General features: G+C 45.8%; 5 protein-coding genes across 5 annotated transcripts; 2 read left to right on the plus strand and 3 right to left on the minus strand.

Annotated features, from left to right (window-relative positions):
• Positions 1-1,634: 1,634 nt before the first annotated feature.
• F9C07_2205416 (uncharacterized protein) lies at positions 1,635-2,857 on the plus strand (the record flags this gene model as incomplete). The annotated part of the gene is made up of 5 exons (XM_071509605.1): positions 1,635-1,686; positions 1,747-1,917; positions 1,983-2,133; positions 2,158-2,476; positions 2,537-2,857. The coding sequence occupies 5 exons, from the start codon at positions 1,635-1,637 to the stop codon at positions 2,855-2,857; spliced, it is 1,014 nt and encodes a 337-aa protein (XP_071368007.1).
• A 493-nt stretch (positions 2,858-3,350) lies between these two features.
• On the minus strand, positions 3,351-4,466 carry F9C07_2236193 (uncharacterized protein; the record flags this gene model as incomplete). Its single annotated transcript, XM_071509983.1, has 5 exons — positions 3,351-3,541; positions 3,593-3,657; positions 3,714-4,096; positions 4,154-4,264; positions 4,320-4,466. The coding sequence occupies 5 exons, from the start codon at positions 4,464-4,466 to the stop codon at positions 3,351-3,353; spliced, it is 897 nt and encodes a 298-aa protein (XP_071368008.1).
• Positions 4,467-5,900: 1,434 nt separating this feature from the next.
• Positions 5,901-7,763, minus strand: F9C07_2073811 (major facilitator superfamily domain-containing protein; the record flags this gene model as incomplete). The annotated part of the gene is made up of 8 exons (XM_071508788.1): positions 5,901-6,024; positions 6,084-6,545; positions 6,597-6,814; positions 6,883-7,028; positions 7,085-7,202; positions 7,251-7,379; positions 7,436-7,475; positions 7,558-7,763. 8 exons carry the CDS (start codon positions 7,761-7,763, stop codon positions 5,901-5,903), a joined length of 1,443 nt encoding a protein of 480 aa, XP_071368009.1.
• A 5,415-nt stretch (positions 7,764-13,178) lies between these two features.
• Positions 13,179-14,670, minus strand: F9C07_2286705 (SGNH hydrolase-type esterase domain-containing protein). The gene has a single exon (XM_041287062.2). The coding sequence runs from the start codon at positions 14,466-14,468 to the stop codon at positions 13,467-13,469; it is 1,002 nt and encodes a 333-aa protein (XP_041148678.1). The 5' UTR covers positions 14,469-14,670; the 3' UTR covers positions 13,179-13,466.
• Positions 14,671-14,809: 139 nt separating this feature from the next.
• F9C07_2171790 (uncharacterized protein) lies at positions 14,810-16,504 on the plus strand. Its single transcript, XM_041287067.2, has 2 exons — positions 14,810-15,018; positions 15,107-16,504. Exon 2 carries the CDS (start codon positions 15,497-15,499, stop codon positions 16,439-16,441), a length of 945 nt encoding a protein of 314 aa, XP_041148677.1. The 5' UTR covers positions 14,810-15,018; positions 15,107-15,496; the 3' UTR covers positions 16,442-16,504.
• Positions 16,505-16,738: the final 234 nt, after the last annotated feature.

A 16,738-nucleotide genomic window follows, 5' to 3' on the forward strand; every position in this document is an offset into this window, starting at 1 on the left:
AGTTATCGGCCAGAGAGCCAGTGAGGACGGTTGTGAATTCACAGTTGGAATAGCCGACGCAGACAAGACCGATTATGGAGACGATTGTGTTTTGATCTGTAGTGATACTGCTGAGAATCAGACCAGCCGTGGATGACGGTCTTTTATGGCTGTCCTACCAGTGGCCAAACATGCCTTTGGACGATTCATGGATGTGGATGAATCCCTTGCGGCATTCTCAGCTCTTTGCACACTCGATCGACAGATGGGGAGGATGTTTCAGGCAGTGGGGATTGAGATCACTAACTACTCGGACGCATACTAGTGATCAGCTATGCATCGTCTATATATAACCCTAGACCCGCTAACCATTGGCTATTATTAGTCCCCACATGCTCTGTCGATCTGTCTTGGCCTCTCAGATCGACAAAGTAGTACACGATCGAACGAGGGTTAACGGGGCCGATCCGATCGTCCCTTTAGTTTACAGTAAAACTTCGATATAAGGAAAGAATTGAGCTGGCTTCTGACATTGCCTATATTAAAATAACTATACAAGCCCCTCTAAAACATAGATATAGTATAAGAGAAGTAACATTATATAGTACTCTTAGTAGATTTCTTCTGAACTCCTTATTAAAGAAGGCTAAAAATAAGATAAGATAATAGAATCTTTGTAATTTGCTGATTGTATTATATTTTTTTTTTATTGTTACTGAGAAGTGTAAGTTGGTCTTCCCGAGAGATACACAAGTGACTGTAACTATTTTAGTAAATTTTTTAATTGGGTAGTTAGACCCAATATGTCGTGTTATAAGGAATTTTGTGTAGGAGACTGACCAGATTACTGAAAGTTCCCTGTATCGAGGTTTGCTGCAATTTTGTATGGGAAGCAATAGGAGACAGCCGAGTAGATTGCTTATGTCGAGTATATTGCCTATATCGGAGTTTCTTAGAAAGAGGTTCTACTGGATTTACTTTCGTGGGTTCTATCCAGGGTCAGAAACCAATAAAAGAAAGGAATTCGCATTGAAAACGTGGTTAACCCCTTTTTACAACCTCGAAAAGCATTACACTGATCCATGCGCCTACATCTAGTGATCCACCCTTGTTACCTCGGAAGATTTATGAATAGCCAACCCGTATTACGAGTACATCCATGTTGAAAGTTAAATAAAGCCAAAATATACCGCTAAGCTAAAAAAAAATTGAACAAGAATATATATAGAAAAAGTTGTTTATTGGTGACACGTATTTCAATAAACATAGCTAGTTATTCGGGTCGACAGTTAGTCAATGCTTTGGCTGGTGGTCGAGTTCTTGTGCAGGTATACAGGTGCCGGTGATACCTAGTTGGGCGTGATTAGGGTTTTCTCTCTTATGTTATTATGCTGGGGAGAGAATGGAGGGAACTTAACGGTGGGGCCAGGCAGTTTGCATGGCGTCAAGCCTTTGACATGCTGCGAAGGTTGGAGCTTAAGATTAATCTTGGAAATAGTAAACCATAGTATGGCTGTTATATACTACGTTGACTGCGGCGTCAACCCTACTGCCCCCCAATCCAGTGTCTCTTTTATTCGTAACGTCAATATCTCTCATCCTCTCAATACTCCCAATAACATATATCCACGGCAACACATCCACCATTTTCCACGATGTCCAACTCTAAGCACGCTCTACCCAAAGGCTCTCGAGTCCTGGTGACAGGTGCCAATGGCTACATCGCATCGCATGTTGTCGACTAACTACTCAGCCACGGTTACTTAGTGCGAGGAACTATTCGTGCTCCAAAACCATGGCTATCCGAGTACTTTGCGCAGAAATATGGCGATGTTTTCGAAGCCGTCCTCGTGACCTGTTTCGAGAACCGAGATGACATCAATCGCGTATTAGACGGAGTAGATGGGATCATCCACCTGATAAGTGCAGCTCTTCCTGGTTGGATACATCATGAATCACAAGTGTAACGGCGTCGGACGTGACCCTCAGCACGGACCCAGTAGCGGCCATTCCATGGGTCGTCAAAGCCACCACCAATATCCTTGAATCGGCTGCCGGGATGCCAAGTATAAAACGTGTAGTCTTGGTCTCATCCTCCAATGGATTATCTATGTTGACGCCGAGTCCGAACGGCGGGGTCCTTCATGAAAGCAAGTATGCGGATATTGGATGCTAGAGGTTGATTCTGACGTTCATGATAGGCTCCTGGAGTGACGAAGCCGTGAAAGCAGCTTGGGATCCCAATACCCCGGACGAGAGCAAGGGATTCAAGACGGAGGCTGAGCGAGAAGCATGGACGTGGGTACGAGGTCACAAGCCCGAATATACGTTTAACACTGTTCTTCCGTGCATGACTGTGATACTCTGCAAAATCATCGGGGCAATCACTCGGTCGGCTGATCAACTGCACAACATGTTGGAGGATCCTTCACCCGGAGATCTTCGGTTCCACGATGGGGTGGACCCGCAAACTCTTGAAAGGAGATCCCACGGATTTGTCGGTATTTCTTGACCGTGAGTGATCAATCTAAACGCCACTGTGAGGGCACTACTGAAGATAAATCTGGCAGAATGGTACGTTGATGTAGAGGACCTGGCCCGACTTTGCGCGGTTGGACTTTCAGACCCCTCTGCGCAATCCGAGCGCATCCTTGCCTTTGCGCAGCAGATGAACTGGTTTGATGCGGTCTCGCTTCTTCGACAACTTCGTCCGAAGAATACTCCCATCGCTGATGTCCCGGAAGAAAATATCCGGGGCCGTAGGGATTTTTTGCCTCGCGGGGGGCGTGCAGAGGAGTTGCTTCGGACGTTCTACGGCCTGCCCGGCTGGACTTCGATTCGCGATAGCCTTGAGAAAGGCATTGAAGGCTGTGTATGAAGTGGGACTATTTTGGCAGTCAAGACAACCCTCGTTAAATACGGAGAAGATATATGATAAGGTGTCGGAGATAACCATCGCTATATTCTGTGTCGGAAATACGACTATCGATATTTTCTCATTCACGAAAGGTGACTCACGGACGGTACATGCTGATCTTATGAATATAGAAACGTTACTGAATAGTCCCCTCATCCTATAACTAAATAAATCAAAGTGGATGTAACTTTCAGTATTGGCCAAGTATTAGTATGTATAGAAGTAGTGTACAGGAAGGGTGTCGGTTTGTCGTCAGGCGCCTGTGCTCGTGCAGGGCTGCAGGCATGTATTAAGAGATAGCCGCAAATAAGAAACCCCGATATAAATAGGACTCATCATCTTGTTCACTGCCGCCCCATGTTAAAGAATAAAAAAGAGTGGCGCTCTCTTCCCTCGTTGTACCAAATCAACAGACAGTGATTGACGGCACAAATGCGAGTTTTAGTGAGGAAGCTCAGACATACTCGACTCTCAGCGTGCTGTCAGATGTTTGAGAGACGAACTGAGGGGTCACATAGCCTTTTGGAATATCCTTTTCGTTGGATTTGTTGAAGGAGAAGCCTCGTCGTATGACTATAAAACATCCTGCTATGATGCCTAGGCCGGTTTCCACATCGGAACATACCGCGACCATGGTTGTTTCGTCTGACCGAATTGTTAGCGTTGATAGCAAGAGCTCGAGTGGCATGTCCTTACACAGAAAGCTTTCCTCCGTCATCAGATGTAGAAAGGGGATTCGCGCGATGACGGCTGCACATGCACTGTATGGAGTAGTTAGCAGCCGGAAGTGATAGATTCGGAGCTATTGGAGACCAACATGCAGCCAAGTCCAAGAAGACCAGCAATGCCGAGCTTGGTGCGGCGATCCAGCTTGAGTTTGTGTATAAAGATTGCAGGCAAAATGCCAATCGCAATGTCGAAAATGACGTCGATCACACTATAGAAGTACATGATCTTGACCTCAGTATCGGTGCGACATATACCTTGAACTCCCTCTTTGTCCCAATAGAACGAAATGGGTGAACACTGGAAGATAGCAAAGAAGAATAAAACAGCGCCCGTAATGGTGGATAATACCATGATGCCGTAGAGAGAGTACACGTGGATCCTGCTGGACGTAAACCGAAGGAGTGTAAGGCCAATAGATAACCTCATGATTGTAGCGGTAGATGTGTAGGATAACTGGCCCAGGAACCAGCACTAGATGTATAGACTATCAATACCTTGCATAGACCGGCGGAAACTAGCCATACTTACCATCATTGCGCGTCGGAAGTTATCAGGCCGATTCTGAAAATACTCCAGCTTTTGACCAATGCCATTAATTCCCCCGATGATTCCACAGAAGGCAAACCACACATTGAGTATCTGATTCCATATGATCAGCTATTGATATATAGATACGATCTTATCAAAAGCTCACCATGGCGACGACCATCAGTTTGTCGTCCCATCCAAATTGCCTCACAATCCGGATGCGCACAAAACATCGGAATCCGACCGTTACTAGTGAAAGACTCCCTAGTACGGCAGGAACGACAACGGCTGCAAGGCTTCTACTACTCAGCATGATGGGCACAGCGTGAGGTGTGTGGACGCCTGGGTTGCTCAGAGGTATTGGGGGGTGCACGAGAAGAGGTTGATCGGGAGGACGACTGCGGATTTATATAGCGATGTTACCCCAGAAGATCTTTAACCCCGTTAAGATTTGATCGTTTTGAGGTCGTCGGAAATCTTCTCCGAGTTGACGATTATGCATTGATCACACCAGTGATCAAAAGTTAAGAGATGGATCGCCACCATGATAGGTCAGAGTGGATCATCTGGCTATTGCCCAACTATTGGAAAGGTTGGGAATAAGCGAACCGGGTGTGATGCGCCAGGGCGAGATGTACGGTATGATTGTATTACTATCTGATAGGACGATATCCTGGAGCTTGTCGGCATTTCTACTGTAGATGTATACTCCATATGGATAGTTGTCTTGTCAAGAGCAAGTATATCCACCAACCGGAGGAGATCGACGACTAGGCGGGAAACCCCAGAAATCTCTTCAAGTAGGACAGATATTCATAGACAACAGTCTGATTTAGCGGCAAGGGACTTGACAATATATGCACTTGTTCCTCGTCATCAACCAATACTGCTTGAATACATCGTTCAACGACCCACTACGTAGCTCGGCTACACAGTAACGAAAGGCAGTCATTTCAACAGCCAATAACCATATTGTATTTCATATATGTGGTGGCAAGCTGCATCAATAAACTCTACCACAACATATAAATTCTGAGGTATCTTGAGAGCATGGCATTGCCGAACAATTTAGGGGAACAAAAGTTGATAATGAGTTCATCCAAGGCATGTGCATATGAGCAAAGACCTTCTGTGTCCCAAAGGGTTGTGGGTTGTGCTTGCCGGAGGCGTTGGTAAAAGATATAGATGCGCACCGTGTGTGGATTTGAGACGGGACAAATTTTCCCCAGAACTTGTAAGTAATGAACCTTTTTTCTGAGCCATGGCACTGCCATAGGATCTAGTGGGTTAGCCTTAATTAAGCGATTTAATCAATCACTCTTGTTTCGTTGACTGTGGACACGCGTCCGCTACGATCAGGGGCACATTTTATTTTATCTGAGAAATAACCATTGGTTGACTGAGTTCATCCTGCAGATGGATCATAAACCTAAAGATTTTCAGTGCCGAAGCAAGGGAGCTAACGATAGATAGCTCCTTGGCGGGTGATCGATCTTGTGGGGTATCATCTTCATTTGTTTAGATATTGTACCAACATGAGGCACGATAGTGGATACATCTGAAGAACTAACATGTTTGCGGAGGGGAAGGTTAAGTGCAAAGTGCCGAAGCCATAGTTGGCTTTTGATATCATGTCAGCCACCATGTTATTGCGACGATATAGGGTGATGATGATCTAGATACCTAAAGCCTGAGATCACAAGGGAGTTGATCGGCGAATTGCCTCATAATACCCCAGGACTCCAAGCTACAGTGTGTATCTGAACTCGGCCGATCCTTCGAGCAGTGTTGAGCCCCGACGAGCTTTTCGGTTGGCGAAAACGAAGCACACACTCAACGCTAGTACCAACAAGATGATCAAAGCTGAAGCACTGTTGTCGTATGACCCAGGTTACATATTTATTATAAAAGAATGGGACAGGGTACTCACACAAGATTGGCATAGATCCCAGGATAGTATTCAGGTGCATCTTGGGAGCGGAAGACCAAGGACCCAGCAATTCCCCCAATTCCACCCATTCCGATCATCATTGCACTTGAAAAGGCTCGTTTCCACTGACCACGGATGTTGCCCGCCTGGTATGCCAGAGCCGTGGGTGCGCTAGCGTTTACTCCTCCTGTCACCAGAAACACTCCAAAGTATCGAACTCCATTGCCTTTGGCCAAGCCCATCAATGAAATACCCACCAGTTGCATCAAAGCGTTAACAATAAGGATTGGCCCTCGTAGCCGGTACTTGTCACCGAGCCAACCTTCAACAATCATGAGAATACAAGCCCATACGTATGGTGGTGCACTCAGATACTGTGATTCCCCGACGCTAAACCCCATACCATTGCGTAGGATCAATGGAAGAAAGTACCCGATGGCGTAGGTCACAGTCATCAGGCAACTAATCTTGCTGTCAGATTGTCTGTTGCCATGTTTGGAGGGGATTCAATACCAAAATATCAAACCGTAGCCCCAGAGCCGAATGTCCGCTGCATGTCGAAGAAAGTTCTTGACCGAGAAGTCCTCGGGCTCAGCATCGCCTCTGTCTCTATTCACCCGGCGGATGACAAAGGCGCACTCTCTTTCACTGAGAAATTTCCATGAACGATGTGCTTTGTCTGGGAAATCCACAAGCATCACAAATGCAAGAAAGCCTATAGCCAACGTGATCTTTCCGAGTTAGAATATTCCTAGGTCAGCCTTCATGTGCAGTAATTAGTGGGGTTATGCCAACAGACCACGCCTTCGATAATAAAGATCCATCTCCAACCTTCGAGATTCTCGATGCCGTCCATGTAGGTAAGTCCATATGCAAGAATGTTGGCAATTGCTTGTGAGAAGAGACCAATTGAGTAGAACAACGAAAATCTCTTGTGCATGTCGTCTGAGCCATGTTAGTGTCACTATATTTAGGGGATAGTCATCACTGATGCCACTTACATCTAGAATACCAGCATGACAATAGGTATACCACGCCGGGGAAATAGCCACTTTCAAAGGCTCCCATGAATGACCGCGCGATGAGGACATGCTTCCATGTTTTTGTAAATCCAATGCCCTAGAGGTTTTGTTAGCTATTATGTACCATACAGTGTGAATAACATACAATCGTGATGCCTCCCCAACACATAATCATTGTGGTCAGGAAGTTTCGTGGGCCAAACTTTCGAATTGTAGCGGTTGCGAATGGCTGGCAGAGTACATATGGTATGAAAAATATGAGCATTACCAAAGACTTTGCAAGACCGGTTAGACAAGACAAATCATGCTCTATCGGGGTCGTAAACTTACATAGCGATACCCTTCAGTCATCTTCAAATCCTCGTTCATTCTGAAACTATCAGTGACTTCCATGCGAAATTGGAACGCCAATAAGATAAATGAAATGAGTGGTTAGTGCGCAACTATCTTACCCTGCTATCGAGGCAGTCGAAGCATTAGATCTATCCATCAGGCTGATGCAGTACCCAAGTCCGGCGATAACAACAAGCCTCCGATCGACGCGGTGGACGATTGCTCTTTGCTCCTCGTAGGTATATTCTTCATCATCGTCAATGTTTGTCAGCTCATGCGCAAGCTTGTTAGTGGGAAAGCCTTTTTCGTTGGAATATGAAGCCATGATAGTTAGTATAATAAGGTCAGTAGTAACGAGAGATATCCAGGACTCAGTCGGTCTTTATAATAGCCATCCTTGGGTTCAGCACGGGCTAATCCCCGCAGATTGCCTCCTCACTTATCTATATGGAAGTAAAAGAGTTTAAGTGGCTATCACTGCATGAGTATAGAATTCTTGGAAGGATTAGGTTGGTCGGTTCGTGTGTGCTACTTCTGGAACCGAACCAACAAGGTGATGCTCCTCCCCACCCTTTACATTTGAAAGTGTCTCTGGATTTACAAGCATGGACCTTGCAACATGTTAGCAGATTCGATGCTCCATAGGCCACAGGCATTATTTGCAGTGGGAGAGAAGCAATCTTTTCAGGGGGGGGGGATGGGTGGGAAGCTCTACGTATGTCGGGCTACCCAAATGTGCAATGCTTCTCATCCAGATTCCCTATTCATCTCGGTGCTAGATTTAGTCGCCGTACTACTAGTATCAAACCTACAATAGCATAAGATAATCAGCAAATGGAAAAGACCCAAAATGCCGAGAAATCGCCCGCTTAATTACTCGGGTGTGATTTGACAGCCTTTCCGCTATCAAAGGGTGTACAAAACAGCCGGAAGGTACTATTCATATGTCATGGCTCGCAAATCGTATATTTAGTATTCACACCCCTTCGGGATTAGAAGGAGTGACTACTGTAGGTCACTACAGTCGAGGTAGTCAGTCTTATCCTATCTGAGGAAACAGTTGCTTCTACCTCAGACCGTTGATTTCAAACCTGCGAAGTGCGGAATGTTTAATCAAGATAGGGCATGCAATTGGTCCGCCAGATACTCTTCACAGAATCGTGGGTTTACATGTCATCAATTCTGGATTGAGACTAGGGCGCTTAGGTATGTCGATAAACACGTTCTATTGGTATATTTTGATTTCATAAAACAATCCTCCTAGTATTCCTCACAACCAGCGGGTCATACGTATAAAGGGTGAACAGTTCTACTATTGCTCGATATTTGGGTGCGGTGCTCATATTTAATGATGTTTACTAGATCAAGAATGAGTGTGCAAGACCTTGACAATGCGTTTGCATGACGATTAGGGAAAACCTTGGACGAAGGGGTATTTGGGTTTCGATAGTTCTCTATGGAGCACAGGCGCTCGGTGTGGAATTTCCGCACCACGGAAAGCAGTTCCGCTCTCTTTCTCTTTCCATTTCCCCTTCCCTAACGCACTGACTCCTGTTACTGTGTCGGCTTCTTCCCCCTCATTCAGAATGTATTATGATCAATACAACATGTGGACCTACTGCCCGACTGGCTTATCTTCTTCAATGTGATAAGACGCAGGATCATTCTCCAGGCATGAGATAAGGAGGCCGTTTGGTGACGAAGGCCCCATTCTCAACGATTATCGCTCTCTATCACTGGTTCTCTGCTAGTCTCGGGGTCCTTCCCGCCAAAGTGCGGAATTTATCGCTATCTTAGAATGCGGGGAATGGGGTACTATAGCACTTTCCTTCTTTTTCCATAGAACTGGGCTTGATTTAAGTACATCCTGCCACTTAAATTGCCAGAATATATCTCCGTATGCTTGCAGCTGAACCGCCAGTTGTCAAGATTCAAGATCACTGCATCAACAAGAGCCATGTCAAGTTGTTCTATGGCGCTAGCAATCAAGGACTTATTCTCATAAAACGATCCAATTGGCCTCTTTGGGAAAAGGATTAATGGGTGGTCTTCTTTTTTTAAACTCTTGAATTGATATAACGGACACCAATAGTGCCACTTAATGAAGTCCAGGGAAAGCTGTCTGTAGACGAAAAAGAGGGCATAGTCATACAGCCCTGATAATCTCATGGACTTCCGCTGAGTATAATATCTAAGCTAAAAACGGTAGTTAGTTGGTCTTTATAATAGGTCTTTTCTGTCTTGCTTTCTGTCATGGTCGTTATGGTCTTTTTCCACGGCTGCTATTCACCAGACAAGGAGCTTTGGGGCTAGGATGAGTCGATGACTGATAAAAAGTTCATACATCCCTTAAGCTGGAGGTTTACGCCACGTTGCGACACTAAACGCCCCCACATATAGTGGGCTACCTCACCGGCGTTAAAACAATGGTGGGAAACCTACGCAGCATAGCTTTTATTCTTGATCCTCCGAACTGACACCAAATCCAACAATAGGCATAAAAAGAAGAGAAAAGAAAAAAGGGCAACAAACGAAATTAGTCGTTAGCAGCAGGATGTGCCCATGAATGGAATTGATCACGAATATGAGAGTTCGCTACGGGTGTTATAAGTGATGATTAATATAGGAACCAATATACATAGTCAATCCTTAACCACTCGGCCCCACTGACATTTATGATAAGTATCGATGGCAAAAGTTGTAACATATTACTTCTCGGCAGTCTAATAGGCTAACTAGTACCCAGTAGCAGTATACAAAGTAACCTATTCATCATCCCATCTAAAACTCTATTTCACTGAGATTTAGGTATCAAAATGTCGGTATCAAACTCAAGGGCTTCTGAGCACCGCGGTTCTTTGTGCATAATACTCGGCTCGTCTTGCGGTCCTGAACCGGCCTGGCAAGGCATCGCATGGCCGATCAGTCGGCTTGGAACAGCCTAATAAAGAGTTGCTGAGAGGGTGACTTGGGAACCGCTTGCTAAAAGAAGTTATCAATAATTAGTCAGTGTGATCGAGTAGTTCGGATCAGACTCAAACTATACCACATGGTATATTTGATCTATTCGTATGCGAAGGAACCCTATTACTCATGTTTATTCTATGTTGAGACTTGAAATGCAAGGCGAGTACCAGTATCCTGATCTTTGGTTACTTTGGCCCATGCTGGAGGGTATCTATTTCCCATGGGTGATAGATAGGTCCAGTGACTTATGATCATCGCTCCTTGTTTAAGACGTGTAAATCACGCTCTGCCTTGTTCCACAGCAAACACTGTATGTGTTGGGCCGCAAACCAAGATAGTATTTTTAGTATCCTTTGCATTGTAACCGCACACTTTGATGATCTGGTCCCTAACCTGGAGTGACGTCTCCCCCTTGGGTTTGAGATCGCCATAGCACCTTAGGAACATAGTTCCTATAATTCCGTGCGCAGTTGATATAAACCAGGATATTGCACATTTAAATTCAATTATGGACAGACCGTAATCGATATTCCCTTTATATAGCAGATTCCCGTCCAATCATCCGATTGAAGAGAAGGGCCTTGGGCTCAGCAGCTCGCCGACGTATCTGAGAGTCTGGCAATCTTTTTACGCCATGCGATCTATCAAATCCTCATAGAAGTAGAAATCGTTGTTTAATCTGCATAGGAGGTCTTAGCTACGTGACTATCTAACAAAGGCACGCGTAGGCGCGAGGCCGAATCGGGAATCCGCGGTCAACAGTGACGATCTCTTTTCCCTTGGAAAGATAAGGCCAAGGACTCGGTGATGTAGTAATGGAGGCTGTTCTTGGAACCATTGCGAATAACCACATTATGCCATCTAGATGGAGATCATGATGCCCTGTGTGATATAAATACGCTGATTCAAACGGCCTTTCATGGGATTGCACAGCACTGGGATGGTGTAGCAATAGCTTTACTGAACAGGCTTATTATAGTCATATCTTGGAAAGTATTCTAATACCCGATCCTGTGTTGGAGGACAAAGACGACATTTTGTATATAGAGATAATTTCCGTGGGGACTCATAGTAGGGATTATTATCAAACTCCAGTGCCTGGGTCTTATACTTCTGGAGCATATACACCCGGGGAGTAATGGCTTCAGGGCATATTAACCCGCAGCTCCTTGGCGCTGATTATGATTCATTAGCTCCGGTTTGAGCGATTTCGTGATGACCTCGTAGTCCCAAAACAGCAGTGCCTTATAGGAGGATAGTCCCAAGGACTGCTCGACTCTAATGCCTGGGCGCCATCGAGGGAGTATAGTTCCTTCCGGTACACATTCTATACCACTTGGTTTGTCTTAGAGAAAACTGCTCGCCACACTTTTCACAAACAGGGTCCGAATCAGATACTCATGTTTGCGAGTTGTGAGTTTGCGACAGTCATTGCACCAAATGACTGGCTCTCTACTCCCCGTGTGGGTGTGTAGTAGGAGCTTTCGATCGATGCCATTTGAGTCTCATCTCAACACGATTGTTTGTCGCACAAGGATGAATGAGGTCACATCTTCTAGGTCCTTTCTCGACTGATGAGCTCCCTTTCCAAAAAGGCCTTCCTTCCGACCAGCCCTTTTGTGTATAAACACATTGCGGAGAGCCACATTATTGGAGGCAAGTCATACAGGAGTGCAAATGACGAATATAGAGGTCCCGTAATCAGAAGATTACAGGTAGCTCGAACCCACGACACAGTTACTCACTGCATTGACTCGGGGTTGACGAAGTGTATAAGCCTCGTCAACAATCATTAACCCAAACCGGTCACACAATCGCCCTGGCCAATCAGTAGCCAGCTCTAGGGGTGGCTTCTTTGCATACTGCCGTCCCTTTGCCTGTCTTCTGGGCCTTTGCAAGATGGTGGCTCAACCTCGGTTTATTGGCCCCCGAGCGCTTCATATGCTAAATATGCGAACTTTTGGCGCTGAGAAAGCTCTCAAAGCCTAAAGGTTGCTGGGAGATTTGACTACAACTGTTAGCAAAAGGTCTCTAACCGAGGCAGCGATACATACCCAACACTGCCGGAATCTATGTTCCTACTGACGGCGGCTTCAAAAAGCTCCCTGATCGAGTATTCGCTGCCCTTTCCCGCTTCGAGACAATTGCAACAAGCACCGCCATAGAAAGCGACTCCTTGGGAATCAGCATGATAAATACTCTATATCTTGCTTCCAGAAATGTTCTTTGTCGTTCGAAAGGATAGAGGCCTTTGTCGCGTTGGAGGGCAAGACATTATATACGTTGCATCAGCAAACTGAGAGGACGTCTCCACAATGAGGAAGGAGAGATTCAAACATCGATGGTGAGATCTCTGTAGATGAGAGAATCAAACGAGAGAAGAGTAGCTAATCACTCCTCCGGAGCACATGGGAATTTGCTATATAATGACAAACAGTCAGAACTGGTGGGAAAAGAATTTGATTCCATCAAGTATAGAGGTATTCATACTACCTAGAACAAAGGAATTGAGAACAAAGACATCGTGAATAAAGAAACTGGACGCTGACGCTAGACCTGGCGCTATCTTGCGTATTCCGTGAAGGTCAAGCTGGGTTGGGGAACTTGACTGGTTCTGGGGAGACAGATATATGAGCACTTATAGCAAGTACTTATAATTTCTAGAAAATAGGTGACATCGTGTTGAAGATTAATTCAAACGGTTGCATTTCTACTAAGCGGCTACTTGATTACTGAAATCACTCTTTATTACTTACTAGCTTTCTTAAATGTGTATAGAAGTTATTACTAACATTTTATCAACGGTATTCACTGAAATATGAAGTTTATTATACAACGGTTTGTCGTTCTTAAAGATAAAGTCGTGGCTCTATTGAGGAATTTTCAGTAATGGAACCCTACAAGTCTTGCAGGATCTTGTCCTGGCCCCGGTGATGGTAACGGCTCTCTCCATGGGGATGCGTAATGCATATGAGCCCATTGTTGTACTCGGTGACACACTGGATCGATGGGAGTCAGGCTAGTGACGGTTCGTATTGGCTTGGAGCTAAAGGTAGCCGGTTCATAGTATCATATCTGGTACCTCCTGCGGAAGACTACCAACATCCTGAGGGTTGGATGATACAGACAATGGCCCGTCAGGCATGGTTGGGATAGACAGTGGAGAGACCCCGATGTTTAAATCTTTCACCAGAGTGAGTGTGAATGCACGAGCAATCTGGTATTCGCCCTTAGCATTCGGGTGAAGACCATCATAACCCACGGGACACGCTATCGGCGCGCAATCATAATTCTCGTGAAGCTCGACCAGTTGGACAGGTGAATCCGGGGTGCTCCATCCGGGAATCGCCTCTCGCAATAACGCATTGTATATGTTGGTGCTGACGGGGAGATCTTCCCGACCGCTGATAAAGGTTCGCTGGGGAACATTCGCGATAGCAAATTTAAGTCTCGGATTAGTTGCCCTGGCATTCAAAATGAATGTCTGCATGCTGTCCACAGTACCTGCGGCGTCGGTGTGAAACCAGGCCATGTCGTTGAAGCCCAGCATCAGAAGTATCAAGTCGGTAGGGTAGGCGGCGAGAACATCATATATTAGTCCTTTGTCTATTGCGACGGCGCGGCCCCAAATCGCGAAATGGTCCTTATCAAAGTCCTCCGACACACCGGCTGCGTATCCCCCACTCGTTCTGATCTCGCTCTTCCAATGCGACTCTTCCTTGCCTGACGGGGTTGCCGGTAACGAGGGCAGGTCCGACTGTGCTGTGCCATTATATGGCCCTACAAAGTCTACAGGAAGTCCTTGGTCTTTAAACCACTCCCAGATGCGAAAACGCCAGGTCCAGTCGCCCTCTCGGCCCTGAGACATAGAGTCACCCACAATCATGACTTTGAGCGTGGGCTCTAAAAGGCCGTGCGCCGTCATCTCATTGCCCGTCTCTTCCTCGATCGTGTCTCTCATGGCAGTCATTGTCAACATAACCAAAAGACAAATAATCGCCAAGCAAAAGCAGAGACTAGAGAGAGCTCTTGGGGCTGACAGCCGCCTCAGAGGGAGGACCATGATGAATGATACTCGCAGATGTGAGATGCCATTTTCTTGGGTAGCACGGGGCCTTGATTATTTTTAACGCGCAACACTTTCCAAGGCAAGACAAAGAGTCAAATAGGCTAACGAGCACTAGCTAGAACGACGCTCATTTCATTCAATTCGATTGTGTGAGCACGGATGTTTCATTTGGCTATGAATGGTATATGTTTCTCTGAGTGGTCACTCTAGTCATAGTAATACATTAGTGGCATTCGCTTCTTGGCTACCAGCTACGGATCACACATTGAAAAGCGCACGATGTAACCATGAACGCTATCTCAATGATATGATTGAGCATTCAACGCCACGCTATCGCCATACTAAATCACATCAGGAAAAGCCAAGGCCCTAACTTATTAACTTCAATTAAGTGAGAGGAGAAAAATTCCCGCGGTCCCCTTTCAAGCCCCAACGGAAAGAAGGCCCTTGGAGATACCTTTCAAATAGAACTTAATTGTTCCTTTTTGCCGGATTCCCCTGTCGAACACTCTGAATACATTTAACGTTGTCTCCACTTGATGCGGTACGATAGCCGGATTGGGCTGCTGTACCCTTGGTTTGCTCGTAAAGACATTCAGGATACGAACCACTAACGGCATCAAGTTCAATAGTGGGACGCAATCCGATCATAATGATTCGCAGGCAATCAAGTGCCGATCATGTCTTGACGTCAAAAACCCCCGTGTTCAGGTTTACACCTTCCTTACTATGCGAATTTTAAGAGGAAATCTCTGCACTGACTTGCATCTACCCGACGCCAATCTGATCCTCGCGATGAATTACTCCCACAAGAATATTATTAGGTTCGGCCAAGCTTGCGGTGAACCGGATCGTCAATTTAGAGAATGCAATGTAGATCATGGATTGATTCTGGTCTAGATCAATCGATCACTGCCGTATCGGCTATTTGAGTTTTCAATAGCAGTGCTTTCTTTTCTCAACCTCCCCTTGGAACAATTCATTCTCTTCATTCACCCATCTTGTCCCTTACTCGCAGTTTCATGCATGGGATCAGAGTCAGTCGCTCGATACTTACCACGCGGGCTCCGGACGACGAGCTGTTCCAGCCAAAGAATGGCAGCTTCAGCTCCGTGGAGAAATATATCATAGCAGTGTTTGTCGCCATCGCCTGGTACAATGCTGCTGAGCTGATCGTCCTCTGTTTATCGACGTTCAAGGTCTACCGGGGATGGTACTTCTGGAGCCTGCTCATCGCGTCGCTCAGTCTCTTCCCAATATGCCTGGGCTACATATTCTACATTTTTAACCCCGGGATATCGTATTATCTCTCGATCTCGCTGATCATTGTGAGCTGGTCCTGTATGGTAACAGGCCATTCCCTCATTCTATGGTCGCGATTACACCTTATCATCCGGTCACCCAGAGTGCTCCACCTAACGCTTGCAATTATCATCGTTGACGCAATCATATTCCATGTCTCCACGGCAGTCCTCCTATATGGTAGCCACGCGGATAATGTTGCCCTGGCAAACCGATTTGCAAGAGGGTATGATATCATGGAGCGTGTTCAGCTGGTCGTCTTCTGCGTCCAAGAACTCCTGATATCCGGCATATACCTGTGGGAAACGGCAAAGATGCTGCGCTTGCATCCCGGTCCACTTCACTATAAAATCCTCAGTCAATTCCTGATTATCAATATCTTTATCATTGTACTCGACGTGGCTGTGGTCGGGATTCAATTCGCAGGCTACTATGCCCTTCAAGTGACTTTCAAGCCGGTGGCATATAGCCTGAAGTTCAAACTGGAATACGCGATTCTGGGCCGTTTAATAGCACTTGCCACGAGTCCATCCAGCTCTGAGCCATTCCCGTCTAGTTCGCTGGGGTCGACTGGCGTAGTTGAAAGCCGGCCTGCTCATGGAAGGCGACATCGGACCTTTGTGTCGGAACCCTCAGAGCGAGGGCGGGAAAAGCGAAAATTTTGATATACCTTTTTCATAGACATTTATTATAAACAGTTTAATAATAAGGGAAATCCCGCAATTTCACACTACTCCCCTGGCTCATGTAACAACCAATATGGAGGTAGTAGTCTGGACTACAGCTCAAGACCCATATTTGCAATACAGTAGACGTCTTCACCAGTCAAGATATTTTCCCAGCCATGTTAGATCTAACAAAATATCGAAATCACACATACAACACACCCAAGAGGCCCCAAAAGTCTCAATCAACAATTCATTCTTGAAAGGAAGGGGTTCGTCCCACTTATTAAAAGGAGG

Source organism: Aspergillus flavus, chromosome 6 (assembly GCF_009017415.1).
Source record: "Aspergillus flavus chromosome 6, complete sequence".
Classification (NCBI taxonomy): Eukaryota; Fungi; Ascomycota; class Eurotiomycetes; order Eurotiales; family Aspergillaceae; genus Aspergillus; species Aspergillus flavus.

Bases quoted from the DNA above. Each gene is read 5' to 3' on its own strand.
- F9C07_2171790 (XM_041287067.2), top strand. From the start codon at position 15,497: ATGCATGGGATCAGAGTCAGTCGCTCGATACTTACCACGCGGGCTCCG.
- F9C07_2286705 (XM_041287062.2), bottom strand. From the start codon at position 14,468: ATGGTCCTCCCTCTGAGGCGGCTGTCAGCCCCAAGAGCTCTCTCTAGT.